At 63.7% G+C, this 13029-nt stretch overlaps 1 protein-coding gene across 1 annotated transcript in view; it reads right to left on the bottom strand.

Moving 5' to 3' along the window:
• The window catches only part of LOC117649642 (mucin-5AC), a 100731-nt gene that overhangs the window by 63936 nt on the left and 23766 nt on the right, over positions 1-13029 (bottom strand). Inside the window, exons 3-4 of the mRNA XM_034392548.1 lie at positions 4888-5413; positions 2873-3866 (exon numbers count right to left, since the gene is read on the bottom strand). Of these exons, the coding sequence (XP_034248439.1) occupies positions 2873-3866; positions 4888-5413 (1520 nt within the window). The remainder of the gene's footprint in view (positions 1-2872; positions 3867-4887; positions 5414-13029) is intronic.

Raw genomic sequence — 13029 nt, 5'->3', positions numbered from 1 at the left:
TTGCGAGAGTGGTTGCTTGGCAGGTAACCAGCTAACCATCTGGCCGCGCGCACCTGAGGTAGCTTGTAGCTGTGCTAGTTTTTTAGCGCCCGTGCTAAAAACGATCTGTTAAAAAAATTAGCACGGGTCTGATTTACATTTTTTTGCGTGGCCCGCGTGTCACCACTGCAACGGGCGGATCGGCAATGGAACTTCTTACAGTGAGGTTAGGTGAGAAAATGAGGCAGAGGATCGCTGCGTCGCTCTGTCTCTGTCGCACTCGCAGGGCGCGCCGTCGGGGTGCGAGAGAGACAGCGCGAGGTGCCGCGCTACTGTTGCCCGCCTGACACCTGACAGAGGGCGGTCATTACGTGGAACAGCCGCGCGGTCCGGCGGCCGCCGCGCGTTGCGTGCACTTTTGCCCAAAGAGCGTTTTCACTGATTAAAACAATTCGAGAGGAAAATATACGAGAACGAGGCCGTCGCCGGCGGACGGATGAAAACCGTTGGGCGGCTTAAATCCGCTACGCCCTCCCATCAACGCCTCGGAACGGCGTCGATGTATCGTCGATGTATCGATCCAGATCCGAGATATCGCGGCCAGGCGAGAGGCTCGCGCGCTCGCGCCGGCCCGACACGCCGGGAAAACGTACGGCCATTTTGGTCCGGTCAGAATTATAATCAGCGCGGCAAGGCGACGGCAGCACGAGCCCAATTTATTTATACGATAATCTGCTTGCAAGTGGCGCGGCGGCGGCGGCGGCGCGGCGGAGACGAAAACCGAAACGTCACTTACGGGCCGCGGTGCCGAACCTGTCCCCGCGCTGCTACGCGCCTCGACGCCGTGCCAGTGGCGTGCCAGTGGCGTGCCAGCCGATTTCTCCGATCCGATATAAATCGCGCCTAATTCGAACGCCAGCGAATGGCCTTCTCTGATTGGCTGGCGACCGGCAACGCCCCGCCCAGCGCCGCCGCCGTCTGCGTGTCTTGGTGTCCGCGCAGGCGGGGTCCAAGGCGAGGCGCTACCGGGCGGACGCCATGCCGACGCGGACGCGGACCGGGGGCCAGGGCGACGCGGTCCAGCACCGCCAACAGGAAGCCGACACGAACGCGCGCGCGGTGGCGGTGTTTCCCAGGAAAGCTCGCTGCCGCGGCGCCGCGGCCATGCCAGTCCCTTTTCCCATGGGTGCAGTACAGGCCGGCAGAGGTCCACGCGGCCGTGGTCCTTGTACGGCCCGTGGACTATTAGGGATGGAGGTGCGGCGCACACACACACACGCACGCACTAAAGGTAGTTTCGGAACACCTATCATTATTCAAACACACGGCGATGAGGCAGGCGGGGCAGGCGGAACTAGGCCGGCCGCGCAAGAAACAGGGCGAAGGCGAAATAGAGGCGTGCTATGCAACTTTGCAAGCGGCGGCCCGGCCTGCCGTCCACTGCACTGCGTACTTACAGTGCGTACCGCCGTGCCGCCGCGCTGCACCACTTTACCGCTCTCTCTGACATGGATGTCTTTGCCAGGGCAGCGGCGTCGTCGCGGCGTGTCCTCATCACAATGACGTTTCCAATGATTGGCCAGCGCCGCGCCAAAGCACACACACACACACACACACACACACACACACACACACACACACACACACACACACACACACGCCGGGACGGGCAGCCTGCTGGAACGGCTCATGTTCGGCCATCAACCTGGAATAGTCCGGCACAGTGGTCGGCCCCTTGCCCCTTCGATTCCAGACTTCCAGAGCCGCGCCGCTCCAGCTTCTCCAGCCCGCTCCAGCCGGCCGGCCCCGCCCTTCTCGAGCAACGCTCTGCCGGCCCTTTTGGTGTGTTCGGATCGGCGTGTTCGGTGGCGGCGCGTAGCGTGACCCGCGGACAGGCAGCGCGGCGAGGCGAGGCGAGGCGCGGCGCGGTTAGATAATTGCGCCACTGTAATGGGGCCTCCGGCACATTAGTGCACGCCGGCAACGCATCGCGTATCTCGCCGTGGCCGAGCAGGCCGAGCAGGCCAAGGTGCTGGTGGACAAGTCCAAGTTGGGGGTTCCAACTCGCAGCCTTGGGTCAGCCTCACACGCATAGACCTCAGGGCCGTGCACTTTGCACGTCGTCGTCAACGGTGTCCGAGTCCCTGATCAGCCCGTCGGCCTGCTCCTTGTTCTCCAGCGGCGCGCAACGAGGGCGCCACCACGACGGCGCGCTTCTCCGCCTCGCCGCCGCGGCCACTTAGCGGCCGTGAGAGACTGACGCAACGGGGGCGCGGCCACGACGGTGGCCACGACGGCGGCCACGACGGCGGCGACGCGCCCCACAAGAAAATGGCATAAATTTTAAAAGCGGCGCGGCCGCGCGGCGGCGCCTCAACGAGGTTCCTCGCCTTTCTCGTCAAGTCACTGGCCCCGATGGCCGATGGCACGCCGATGGCGGGCGCCAGAGATTACAATCATTTTCCCAATACTCGGCAGCATTGTCCCGCCGGGCGTCGGGCGGCCAGGCTGCACCAGGGCAGCCCGCCGGAGTGCGTCTCGTCGCCGACGCCCTTCCCACGGCCCGCTCCGAACCGCCTGGCCGTCGGATCAAATAGACCCACGACGCGCGGCGGGTTGCATCCGCGCGGGGTCAATAGACCGATCAGGCCGGGCCGGGCCGGGCCGGACCTTGGACTCGGACCTTGCCCGGAGCGCGAAGCTCCAAATTGCAGTGGCGGCCTGGCGGCCTGCTGGCGGGGCGCGGCGTCCGTTCGCGACGCTCGTCATAAACGAACCAGTTCCTCCAAGGGACGGACTAGACCCCTCGGGGCTACACCACGCACGCGCGCGAGGAATGCACGGCTAGACACACACACACACACACACAACGGGGAATAAAGCAGTCACTCACCTGGACATATTCGACGCAGAGGTCGATGGAGCCCACGAAGTTGCACACGTCCCCGACGCTCCAGTGGAGGATGGAGGCGGCGCCGGCGTCCGTGGTGCAGGGTCCCTCGGCGGTGGCGTGGCCCGGGGAGGTGGAGCAGAGCGCACTGCACGACAGGGGGTTGCCGCCCTTGGCCTGGCCGGGGGAGGCGGGTGCGGGGGCGGCGGCGAGCCGGGGCGAGGACAGCGCCCGCGACGGCGGCGTCCTGGTGGCCAGCCGCTCCTTGGAGCTGCGGATGAGGCTGCTGGGCAGGCCGAGCAGCGCGTCCACGCCGTAGAGGTCGCCGCCCTCCCGCTTGCGGCTCTTCTTGGGCGGCGCCGCGGCCGAGGACAAGTCCAGGGGGCTGAGCGGCGACGGCGACGTCTCGGCCGGCCTCTTGATGGCGCCCTTGAGGTACGTCTCCAGCTGGTTCTGGTGCGAGCGCTGCACCATGTTGACGAGGGCCTGCGTCGAGCTCATGTCCATGACGGGCACCGATCCTGGCAGCGCCCCGGGCAGGGTGCCGGGCAGCCCGCCCGAGAAGAGCGGCGAGAACAGCAGGCTGGTGGCGCTGTCCGACACGGCCGAGGTGACGGACGCCGCGGACGAGGGCGGCGACTTGGCGGTCGGCTTGTGCGCCGCGGCCCGGTCGTCGCTGTGGTTGGTGGCGGCGGGGTCGCGGTCCTCCCGGTCGCGGTCGCGATCCCGGTCCCGGTCCGACGCCGCGCTGCGGCTGCTGCCGCCGCTGCTCCGCGACGACGTGGCGGGCGCCGAGTCCTTGGGGGCGGGTGGCGGCGGCGCGCTCACGGGCGCGGCCAGGTGGTGCAGCGGCGACACGACGCCGGGGGGCACGCCGGGGACGCCCACGCCGGGCAGGGGCCCCAGCGGCGGCATCAGGAAGGTGGCGGCGCCTGCCTTGTAGGGGAAGCGGGGGTCCAGGGCGGCGGGGAAGCCGTTGCGGGTGGCGCTGTAGAACCTGCCAAAGCAAGAACAAAGCCCGGTCAGTCCTCGTTACCGGATTCAAAGGTCCGGCCGACCGGCCACTTCCCGGGGCCGGCTCGTTGCTTCATTGAGCGCTTTGATTGACGCAGCGGGGTGGGGTGGGGCGCGAGGTGGAGCGGCCCGACCGAAGGGGTACGTACTAACTCTTTTTCTCGCGTAGCCTACACAGTCTTGTTTCCTGACTTTCAGCGACCGCTGCGTCCAATGCAGCTGTGGTCCCTCCCTTCCTCAAGGTTCCGGAATGTGCGGCGCCGCGGTGCCCTGGCCGACACACTGGACAACTGGACGACGCGTTCCAGGGCTCCGGCATGGCTCCAGTGCCGCGCGGCCACTCCCCGTGTACCGCGTCCAGCCTTGCGTCCAGCAGTCCAGCCTCTAGTCCGTGGCAGCCGATCGTAAGAGCGAACTCGTGTTTCGCGATACCGCGCCCTGCCCTCCGCGTTGACCCTTTCTCGGGGTCCTGCCCTCGGACCGTGTCCCCCCGCCCCGCCCCGCCCCGCCCCGTTCAAGCAGCAGCAGCGCCAGGGCATTCCAACTGACCGGCCCGGAAAACGTCCCCGCCCGCCTCCGCCCCGACGGACTCGAACGACTCGGACCTCTCCCTCGCACTGCCGTCCGGCCCCGCCGGCCCACGGCGGAACAAGTCCTCGCCGCCGACGTGACGTTTCGTAGCTACCGACCGAGTCGCGCGAGGCGGCGGCAGGCGGCTACTCATGTTAATAAAATTACTGCAAACAGTCTCCGAGTGAGACGGAATTCGCGATTGGCGACTTGCTTAAGCCCCCGCCCCGCCCCACCCCGCCGACAGGCTGCAGTGCGGGCTGCCCCCGCCTCTGCTCCGCTCTGCGCCCTTATTTATGTGTATTTCTCTGTCGGGACAGGCCGCTGCCGGACGGGATCCCAACACGGGCGCGGCCGCGCGGCCCGGAGCGGTCACTCCTACCGCGGCCCCACGACGCCCTGCCCGGCCACGCCACGCCGAATTGGATACTCACTCGTCAGGGTGCACGTACTGGTACTTGGCGGCCAGGTTCCGCATGAACTCGCTGTAGTTGTGCGTGACGCTGTCCTCCATGGCCTTGAGGTGGCTGCTGATGTTGTTGTTGTTGAGCGTGGTGGTGTTGTTGTTGCTGGTGCTGCGCGACGGGCTGGCCGCGGGGCTGGCGCCGGCGGGGTGGCCGATGGAGGAGGCGGGCGGCGACGACGGCGTGCCGCTGCGCGACAGCGAGGACGTGGAGGCGCTGTCGTGGAGGCCGTGCACGCTGCCGCTGGGGGACAGGCGCTCCGACTTGACCGACGAGCGCGCGCCGTTGAGCGCCGTGGTGGGGCTGTCGTAGGAGCGCGGCACGGAGCGCCGCTTGCGGTGGGCGCTGGCGCCGCCGCCCAGGGCCGCGGCCGAGGGTCGCAGCGAGGACGACGACGACGAGGCCATGGACGACGCGGACGGCGGCACGAGCTGCGGCCGCGCCTGGAGCACGTCCGCGCTGGCCACGCCGCTCGACTCGGACTCGGGCTGCCCGCCTGCAACAACAAGAAGCACAACAGTCAGGTCGCGGGTTCAAACGCACGCAGCGCGCACCAGACACAAGAAAAAAGTTCGCGAAGCGCCGCGGTCCTTGTAAGGGAAGCCCAGGCTGCAGGGTAATGACACCCGTTGACACGACGGTCAAGTCGCGGGGTCAGTACCCCCCTCCCCTCCCCCTGCCACGCCCCACCGCACGAGCCGCAACCATGTCAAGCGGAACTCGATAGTTGAGTTGACCAGTTCGCGGAACGATGGCAGGGCAGGCAGGCAGGCAGGCAGGCAGGCAGGCAGGCAGGCAGGCAGGCAGGCGGGCTGGGCAGGAGAGGGCGAGGCAGCCTGCAGCTTCTCCATCCGAGAGGACTGGAGTGGACTCGAGGTCCTGCCCCGGCTGCCCTGGCCTGGCGACTTTGCCCCTCCCTACATAGCGCCGCGGGCAGGGCACCGGACTGCCAGGACTACCCGGCCGGCCGGTCAGCAGACTTGATTCCGAAGCATCGCATCGTCGCTCCGTCTTTGTCGCACTCATGTGGGGCGTCCCGCAAAAGTGCGAGAGAGACAGAGACTCGGAATGGCGGCCTCGTCCATCGCGCCGCCAGCCTCCTCATAACGCCGCGGTCGTCGGACGTCCCCGTCGTCCCAGCGAGAAAGCGCGCTGAGAATCGGAAGGGCCAAGCCCCGACTCATTCATGCGGGGAAGGAGAGGAAACATCGGAAACAATCAGGCGTCTCATTTTGCCGGGGCAGGGTTCGCCGTTGTTCGGCTTTCGCCGGGCCGCCGCCAGGACGCCGCCAGGACGCCGACGACGAGAAAAGCGTGTCTTTTCAGTGACCGCGACATGAAATAGAACCAGCGCGCCGTGTGCCGCGACAGGCCGACGCCGTTGCCGGCGTGTTCCCCGTCCCCGCGGACAGGTGACACTGCAAGCTGATTCCGACAGCCTCCCTCTCTCTCTCGCACTCGCGCGGCGTCCCGTAGAGGTGCGAGAGAGACAGAGCGACATGAACTGCAGCGACAGGCGGGGGCCCATTCGGAGCGCACCGCAGCCCTGCAGCGCCAAACGGCGGCGTGGCGTTGCGCGGGCACTACACTGCATGTGGAGCAACTCAATTTCAGAGGCCGGCGCCGAAGGTTTCGTTGGCTTTGTGAGGCCGGTGCAGGCCGGTGCCGTTGGCCGTTCACGCACGAGACAACAACGCCGCGGGCCGCCGTCACGCGCACGGCAGCGCCAGAGCGCCAGTTCGGCCGCCTGGATCGGATCGGCGACGTCGCCGCGCACGACAGCCCTCGACACTCGGCACCGCCTCCGGCGCCCCGCGCCGCCCACGCCGCCACGCGATGAAAAATTCGCCGCCGCGACGTTTACGATTGCCGGGCGAAAGCAACAGCAGCCTGGTCCCGAACAGCGCTCTGTCTCTGTCGCACTGGCGGGGCGCGCCGGAGGGGTGCGAGGGAGACGGACGACGTCTGTTCTGTTCGGAATGAACCTTCGGCAGGCCCGCGGGGCTCGGCCGACCGAAGGCCCGAAGGCCGCGCTGCAGTGCCGCACTCCGCGGCGTCCACCTGACCGTCTCGTCGAGCTGTCTCCCTCGCACCCCTCCGGGACGCCCCGCGAGTGCGACGGAGACACAGCGATCCTCCTTCGGAACCAGGAGGCGGCAGACCCCAGAGCAGCGCGGCCAGGGAAATTTATTGACCCTTCGCTACAAGTGGACGGGGCAGCGCGTCGAACACGTCGTGCCCCCGCCGTGCCCCCGCGACCCGCTCAAAGTGGGCCTTCAATGAGACGTAGAGACGTGCGCGCGCACCGCGGCACCGCGGCCAAGCCGTCAGGCCGAGTCGCCAGGCCGCCAGGCCATACCGGATCCAAAGTTTACGAGGTCCGCTTAGGGACACGCGACACGTCCAATCCATCCCTCACGACCAAAGGATCCAAGAAACGGACCGTCCGCGGAAAACGCGTGGCCGCGGAGCCTTCATTGTGCCTTTCTGTTTATTTATCGATATTTGTCACGCCGCTCGTTGAGACACGAGACACAGGCAGTGATGTCATTTAGTGAGTTTAGGCAAAATTTCAGCGGGAAAAATGTGGCGATTTGACAACTTTTTGACTTCATGAACAAACTTCAAGTTCCTCAGCCGAAGACCGAGCCGCAGACCAAACCAGCAACATGAAGAAAACTTTGGAGCAACAGATTTTTTTGCTGGCCACTTTTCGGCCCAGCAGATCCACATCTCTCTTCGGCGTTGTAACACTCACACACAGACGCACACACGTACAGGTCCAAGTCGTCCTGATCAACGATTCCGGACCGTCTTTTTTAGATTGGCTTCTATTTTTTATCCAATTTCGTGACTACAACGCCATTCAGTTATGGCCCCCGCAACCGCGGAGCGGTTTCGCCGAGGTGACAAACTTTCGATCTGGAATGGCGGACAAAAACAAAAAAAAAACATGATCGATGTCCCTGGTTTTCTATCTCTCTTTCTCTCTCTCTCTCTGGTCCATGAGTGTTGCTGTTGTTGTTTTTGTCACTTTGTAACAACAATCATAACGCGAGCAGTCCGGCGTGACGATGTGACAAAAGCACAAAAGTGACGAGAGGAAGTAAAGATGAGAGGGAGAGGAAAAAAGTGAAGAAAAGCGATGCTATCGGATCAAAGTACGGAGGTACGAAAGGAGGAGGAGGAGGAGGGAGTCAGTGGTGGCGAGGCGAAAGGATGAGAGAGAGAGGAAGAGGGAAGAGAGACAGGGAGAGGAGAGGGGGCTGCGGCGGCTCCAGGCGGTACGAGCTGATCACAGGACGCTTTGTTTAGGTAGCGGAGGTCACAGTTCACTCCGGGAGTAAAGATAAAAAAGAAGGAGCGAAAGGATTGAGCGAGTGAGTGAGAGAGAAAAAGAGAGAGAGAGAGAGAGAGAGAGAGAGAGAGAGAGAGAGAGAAAGAGAGAGGAACTCGGAACACGAACACTAGTCAGTCGAGGAGTGCGTGTCAGCCTCATTTAGGAAGGACTCTTTGCTCCCCTAAAGTGTCGGCTGCAGACGCGTTTTCCAATCATTCACGCACACACACACGCACACACATACAGATCCATTGAGAGAAAACGAAAAAGATGTTTTGGCCTGCCTTTCCCACAGTGGCGAAACGCTCCAAATTCTCGGCTTGCCACTCTGCTTGGCCGCTCCGCACCGAGTCTTTAATCACTTTCGCTAATGCCTTTTCGCCAGCCCAATTAATCAGCCACAACGACCGCGCCGCTTTCCGGCCGGAGATCCACCGCGCCAGATAGGGACAACAAGGAGGAGAAGAAGGAGGAGGAGAAGAAGGAGAAGGAGGAGATGGCGACTTGTAGTGGCGGCACTGACGGGGCTGTTAGAGTAACAGAGGAGAGCGGCGAGCCCGGCCGATTCGGCTCCATTTTCCTGGATGAGTTGTGGTCATGAGCCGTGAACCCGGTTCTTCTTTCTTTTCTTTTTCTGCTCCAGCGAGGAGGCGGGGGGGGGGGGGGGGGGGAGGCGCCGGGGACACCGACACTTGACGCAATCCCGGGCGACGGAGAGCGATTGAGCCGAAACTGGCATCATAAGTGACAGACAGTTGACGCAGACGCGCGCGCACACAGGGCCATCGGCTTGCCCATGGCTTGCCTCGCCAATTTGCACCTTCACGATGATGGTGGCAGCGGGGCAGCGCCGGCAGGGCAGCCACAAGGTGGACCCGTTTGCCATCCACCAAAACACGACGCGATTTTCCCGGGCGAAAAGAGGGAGGGAGGGGGCAGAGGTCATAATTTATGGCGCCGTGGTCATCAGCGAAAGAGAATAAGGGTCATTAAGATCCCCCCGCGTGCGTGCGTGTGTGTGCGTGCTCTAATTCGTATGATGGGTCATTGTATCCCGAAGCGCAGGTCAAGCAGGCTTGGGCAATGCATTAGCATACCCCGAGATATATATAGGTTATAAACGGCCTCCAGGGTTCACATGGCCGGGGAACCCTGGAATGTGGCTCCAGTGTTGCGACGTTGCAAGGGGCAGCCGCCCAGCCCAGCCCGTCGCCGAAGCGGCCAAAACGGCGACCCCGGCCAGCCGAAGCAAGCCAAGCCTGCTTCCGGGGCGCCATCGTTATCACCGGCATAACTTAATTTCGCCGCAATTAACCAACGGAGTAGTGTGGTAAAGCACCGGGCGGATTTCGACCGCCTAATTTTTAATTTTTTTACGAGCCGCGCGCGTCGCCGGCGTGCCTGCACGGCGTACGCGCGCCCGGCGGCGACAATGCTGGCGGTTCCGGGGCCGTGGGCGACCCCCTGGCCGTGTCGCCGTGTCCAAGGCCGTGGCCGTGAACTCCCGCGGCTAATAAAGCTATTAGGACGGGGCCATGACACCGCGACACACTGGGATGCCCTCACGACGGCGCGGCCCGGCCGGAGGCAGACTCCATGACGGCGACAAGCGCGTCGTATGCAAATCCCCGCAGGCCAGCCCGAGCCACCCGGAGAGCTTCTAGTGCTCTAGCAGCGGCTCCAGCCAGAGAGGCCCGTGGCAATTACCCATTACGGCGGCCCGACTTTTGGCGTCCGCGACTAAAGAGCGGAAAAAGGCAGTGCCAGAGCACCGCGCCGTCGAGTCCATCATCGCCGAGCGCACCGGACTCTCCACCGCGCACGGCGGCGCACCGTGCGTTCGTTCGCTAATTAGCAATTTGAGGGGTCAGCGGCGCCACGGGCCGCGAGGCACGGCGAGGCACGGCACGGCATCGCCAAGCCGTGAATAGCATTATACAGGGCGCGGCCTTGGATAGCCCGGTCCAGCCCAGGGCAGGCCACCCGAAACGAGACCGGAAATACTACAATTTATAAAAACCACAACCTAAACTTGGAAAAGAGGAAGAAAAGGGGAGAGAATAGGAATGATAAAACTGGGCGCGTGCGGCGCGTGAAATCAACGAAACTTCCTAGGAATACATTTAAAGAGACCATTCGCCTAGTCAAGCAGTTTTTATTCTTTTTCGAAAGATTTTTTTGAGTGCATTTATCCGTTTCTAACTGCAACACGACGCAAGTATGCAGACTGTCACGGTTCACGCGTCAGACTGCAAGTGTGCCTGAAGAAGGGAGTGACGTAGCCAGCTAGGGCCGTAGCTAGGGGCGTAGCCAGGGGCGTAGCTAGGGGCGTAGCTAGGGGCGTAGCTAGGGGCGTAGCTAGGGGCGTAGCTAGGGGCGTAGCTAGGGGCGTAGCTAGGGGCGTAGCTAGGGGCGTAGCTAGAAGCATAGCTAGATGCAGGGGCGTAGCCAGGACCCGCGCAGCGTTAAGAGGCGCACTAGAGGGAGTAATTGCGCGGGGAACGGCTTTCTTCAGTCCATTATGAAACGCTATCTTAGAGAGCTTCTTATTTTTGCATATAATCTCGGCTAAAGCGAAGTACATCGCATTCGTGACCGATTAAGGAGTGCAATGCGCTATACGTGCGCGCGGTTCTACACAAGGGCGATTTTAAAAAGCGCGCGCGCGCGTGACATCAAAGCCATTTTGTTTTTGCAGTGTCACTGCTTGTCTAGTCGCGGACACGAGGACCGCGTCATGCAACGGGCACTACAGTACTTTGCCGCCGTGGAGCCGGGGCGAGCGACCCGGAGTCGAAATCGCCAAGAAAATCCGTCGCAAAGTCCCTGGGCGAGCGGGGCGAGCACGGCAAGCCCGGCAAACTCGGCGCTAAGCCTGAAAAGTGGCTCGGCTAAATAGCTGCACGCTCGCGGAGCACGCCAAGCAGGGCACGCCAAGCAGGGCACGGCATGCAGGGCACGGCCTCCGCGACACGCCCCGCCACTGGCACTTGAATGACCACAAAGCCCTATAGCTTGTGCTCTGCGGGGCCGGGCCGGCCGGGCCGCTGTGGGGCGAGGTCGCGCGGTAGTGCACTGCCGGGCCGGGTCACCTGCGCACTACAACCCTTGACAACAACAACACCTGAAAAAAAATCATCGTCAGCTGGGCGACTTGCCGGACTCGCCCACGCAGCGTCAAAGTCACCACACCGAGCCGCTGTCGATCGGGTGGATGATAAAGGTGACAAGCCGATCAAGAGGAGAGAGAGAGAGAGAGAGATAAAAAAGGCATAAAAATATGGCAGCGATAAAGAGAGGCGATATTGAAATGGAAGGACGTGGCGCGGCGTGGGCAGCGCGAAGGTCGTCGCGGTGCTCCCAGTGTGCTTCCTTCGCGCCAACGAGGACAACGAGGCCGGCGAGCACATGGGGCGTCGCCGCCGCCGCCGCCACCGCTGCTCACTGATTCCGAGAGTCGTTTTCGTCGCAGTCTCACCCGCACCTATACGGGACGCCCGATGAGTGCGAGGGAGACAGAGCGACGAAAACGACTCTCGGAGTCGGCCTGCTGCCGGGCGGTAAGGCGGCAAGGCGTTTGGCCGTGGGAAGCCGCGTCGCCGCCTTCCCATCAGGGCCCCTTGTTCCCTCAAAGAGCCACAGCCTGCCACAGGTGAAAGAGCTAATTATATAATTCCTCGCCGGTCCACCCAAGTTTCCTGTCCAGTGCCGCCCGGCCCGGCCCGGCCTGTGTCAGTGCCTTTTGCCAACGTCATCCTCGGGGTCCTTCTCCTAGGGGCGGCGGCGCGGTGCGGCCGCAGGGGCGTGGTGCAGAGGAGCGTGTATCCGTTGCAGCTGCCGCACTGTCCCCTTCTGAACGCGCCGCGCCGCGGGTTCGCCTCCCGTCGGCGGCGGCGCACAGTGGACCAGAAGACCGAACGACGGCGGTCGAAACCCCGGACGCGTTTTGAGCTCCAAAGCCGCTAAACGGGACTCGAATCGAACGTGTGACCCCGCCAATGGATTGCTCCCCGAACGAGGAATCCATTAGTGGGGTCACACGCTCGGTTCGAGTCCTGTTTAGCGACTTGGGAGCTCAAAACGCGTCTCTGGCTCACTGTGTGGCGGCAGTGTCACTGCCTGGTTCGTCCTCCCCTTCTTTTTTGCCTTGCCGTTTGATGGCGGCCGGCGATGCGGCGTGGCGGCCAAGCACTGACCTTTCGCCGCGATCTGGTTCCGCGACGGATCGGATCGGATCGCCGGAAGAAAGTTGGACGCGTGGCGAAGCCGCGAAGCGTGGCCACACACACCTGATCACGCGAGTCAAGGCGGGGCGGGGCGGGGCGGGGCGGGGCGGGGCGGTCGCGGCCAGCCTAACGAGCCATCCGGGACACAACCGCGGCGTCCTGGTCGGCCTCTTCGCCACGCCTCACTGAACGCCGATCGGCGGGCAGGCCGCAGAGGCGTCCCCGCGCCGTGACCCCTCGACCGGGGCAGCGGACGCCGTGGACACCGTGACCTCAGCACATTTTCGGAGCGCGCAGCCTCTGCCGTCCCCCGCCGAAACCACCTCAGCCTCCGTCGCCGCCGTCCCCGCCGGAGTGAGAAATTAAAAAATAAAATCGGGATTGGAAAGATTGAAACCCGGCGGCCGGGCCGGGCGGGCGCGGCGGTCACGCCTGTCCCCTTCGACGTCATCCTGATTAATCCGCTCGTCCCGCACTCGCCACTCGCCCTGGCCGAGGCCCTGGCCGACGACGACCCGCTCCTCGTTTCTCCAGTCCGCTCAGCCA

This window comes from Thrips palmi, unplaced genomic scaffold (genome assembly GCF_012932325.1).
Source record: "Thrips palmi isolate BJ-2018 unplaced genomic scaffold, TpBJ-2018v1 HiC_scaffold_4, whole genome shotgun sequence".
Taxonomy (NCBI): Eukaryota; Metazoa; Arthropoda; class Insecta; order Thysanoptera; family Thripidae; genus Thrips; species Thrips palmi.
Note: the sequence above shows the minus strand (reverse complement) of the source record. Positions and strands in the feature narration are given on the sequence as shown.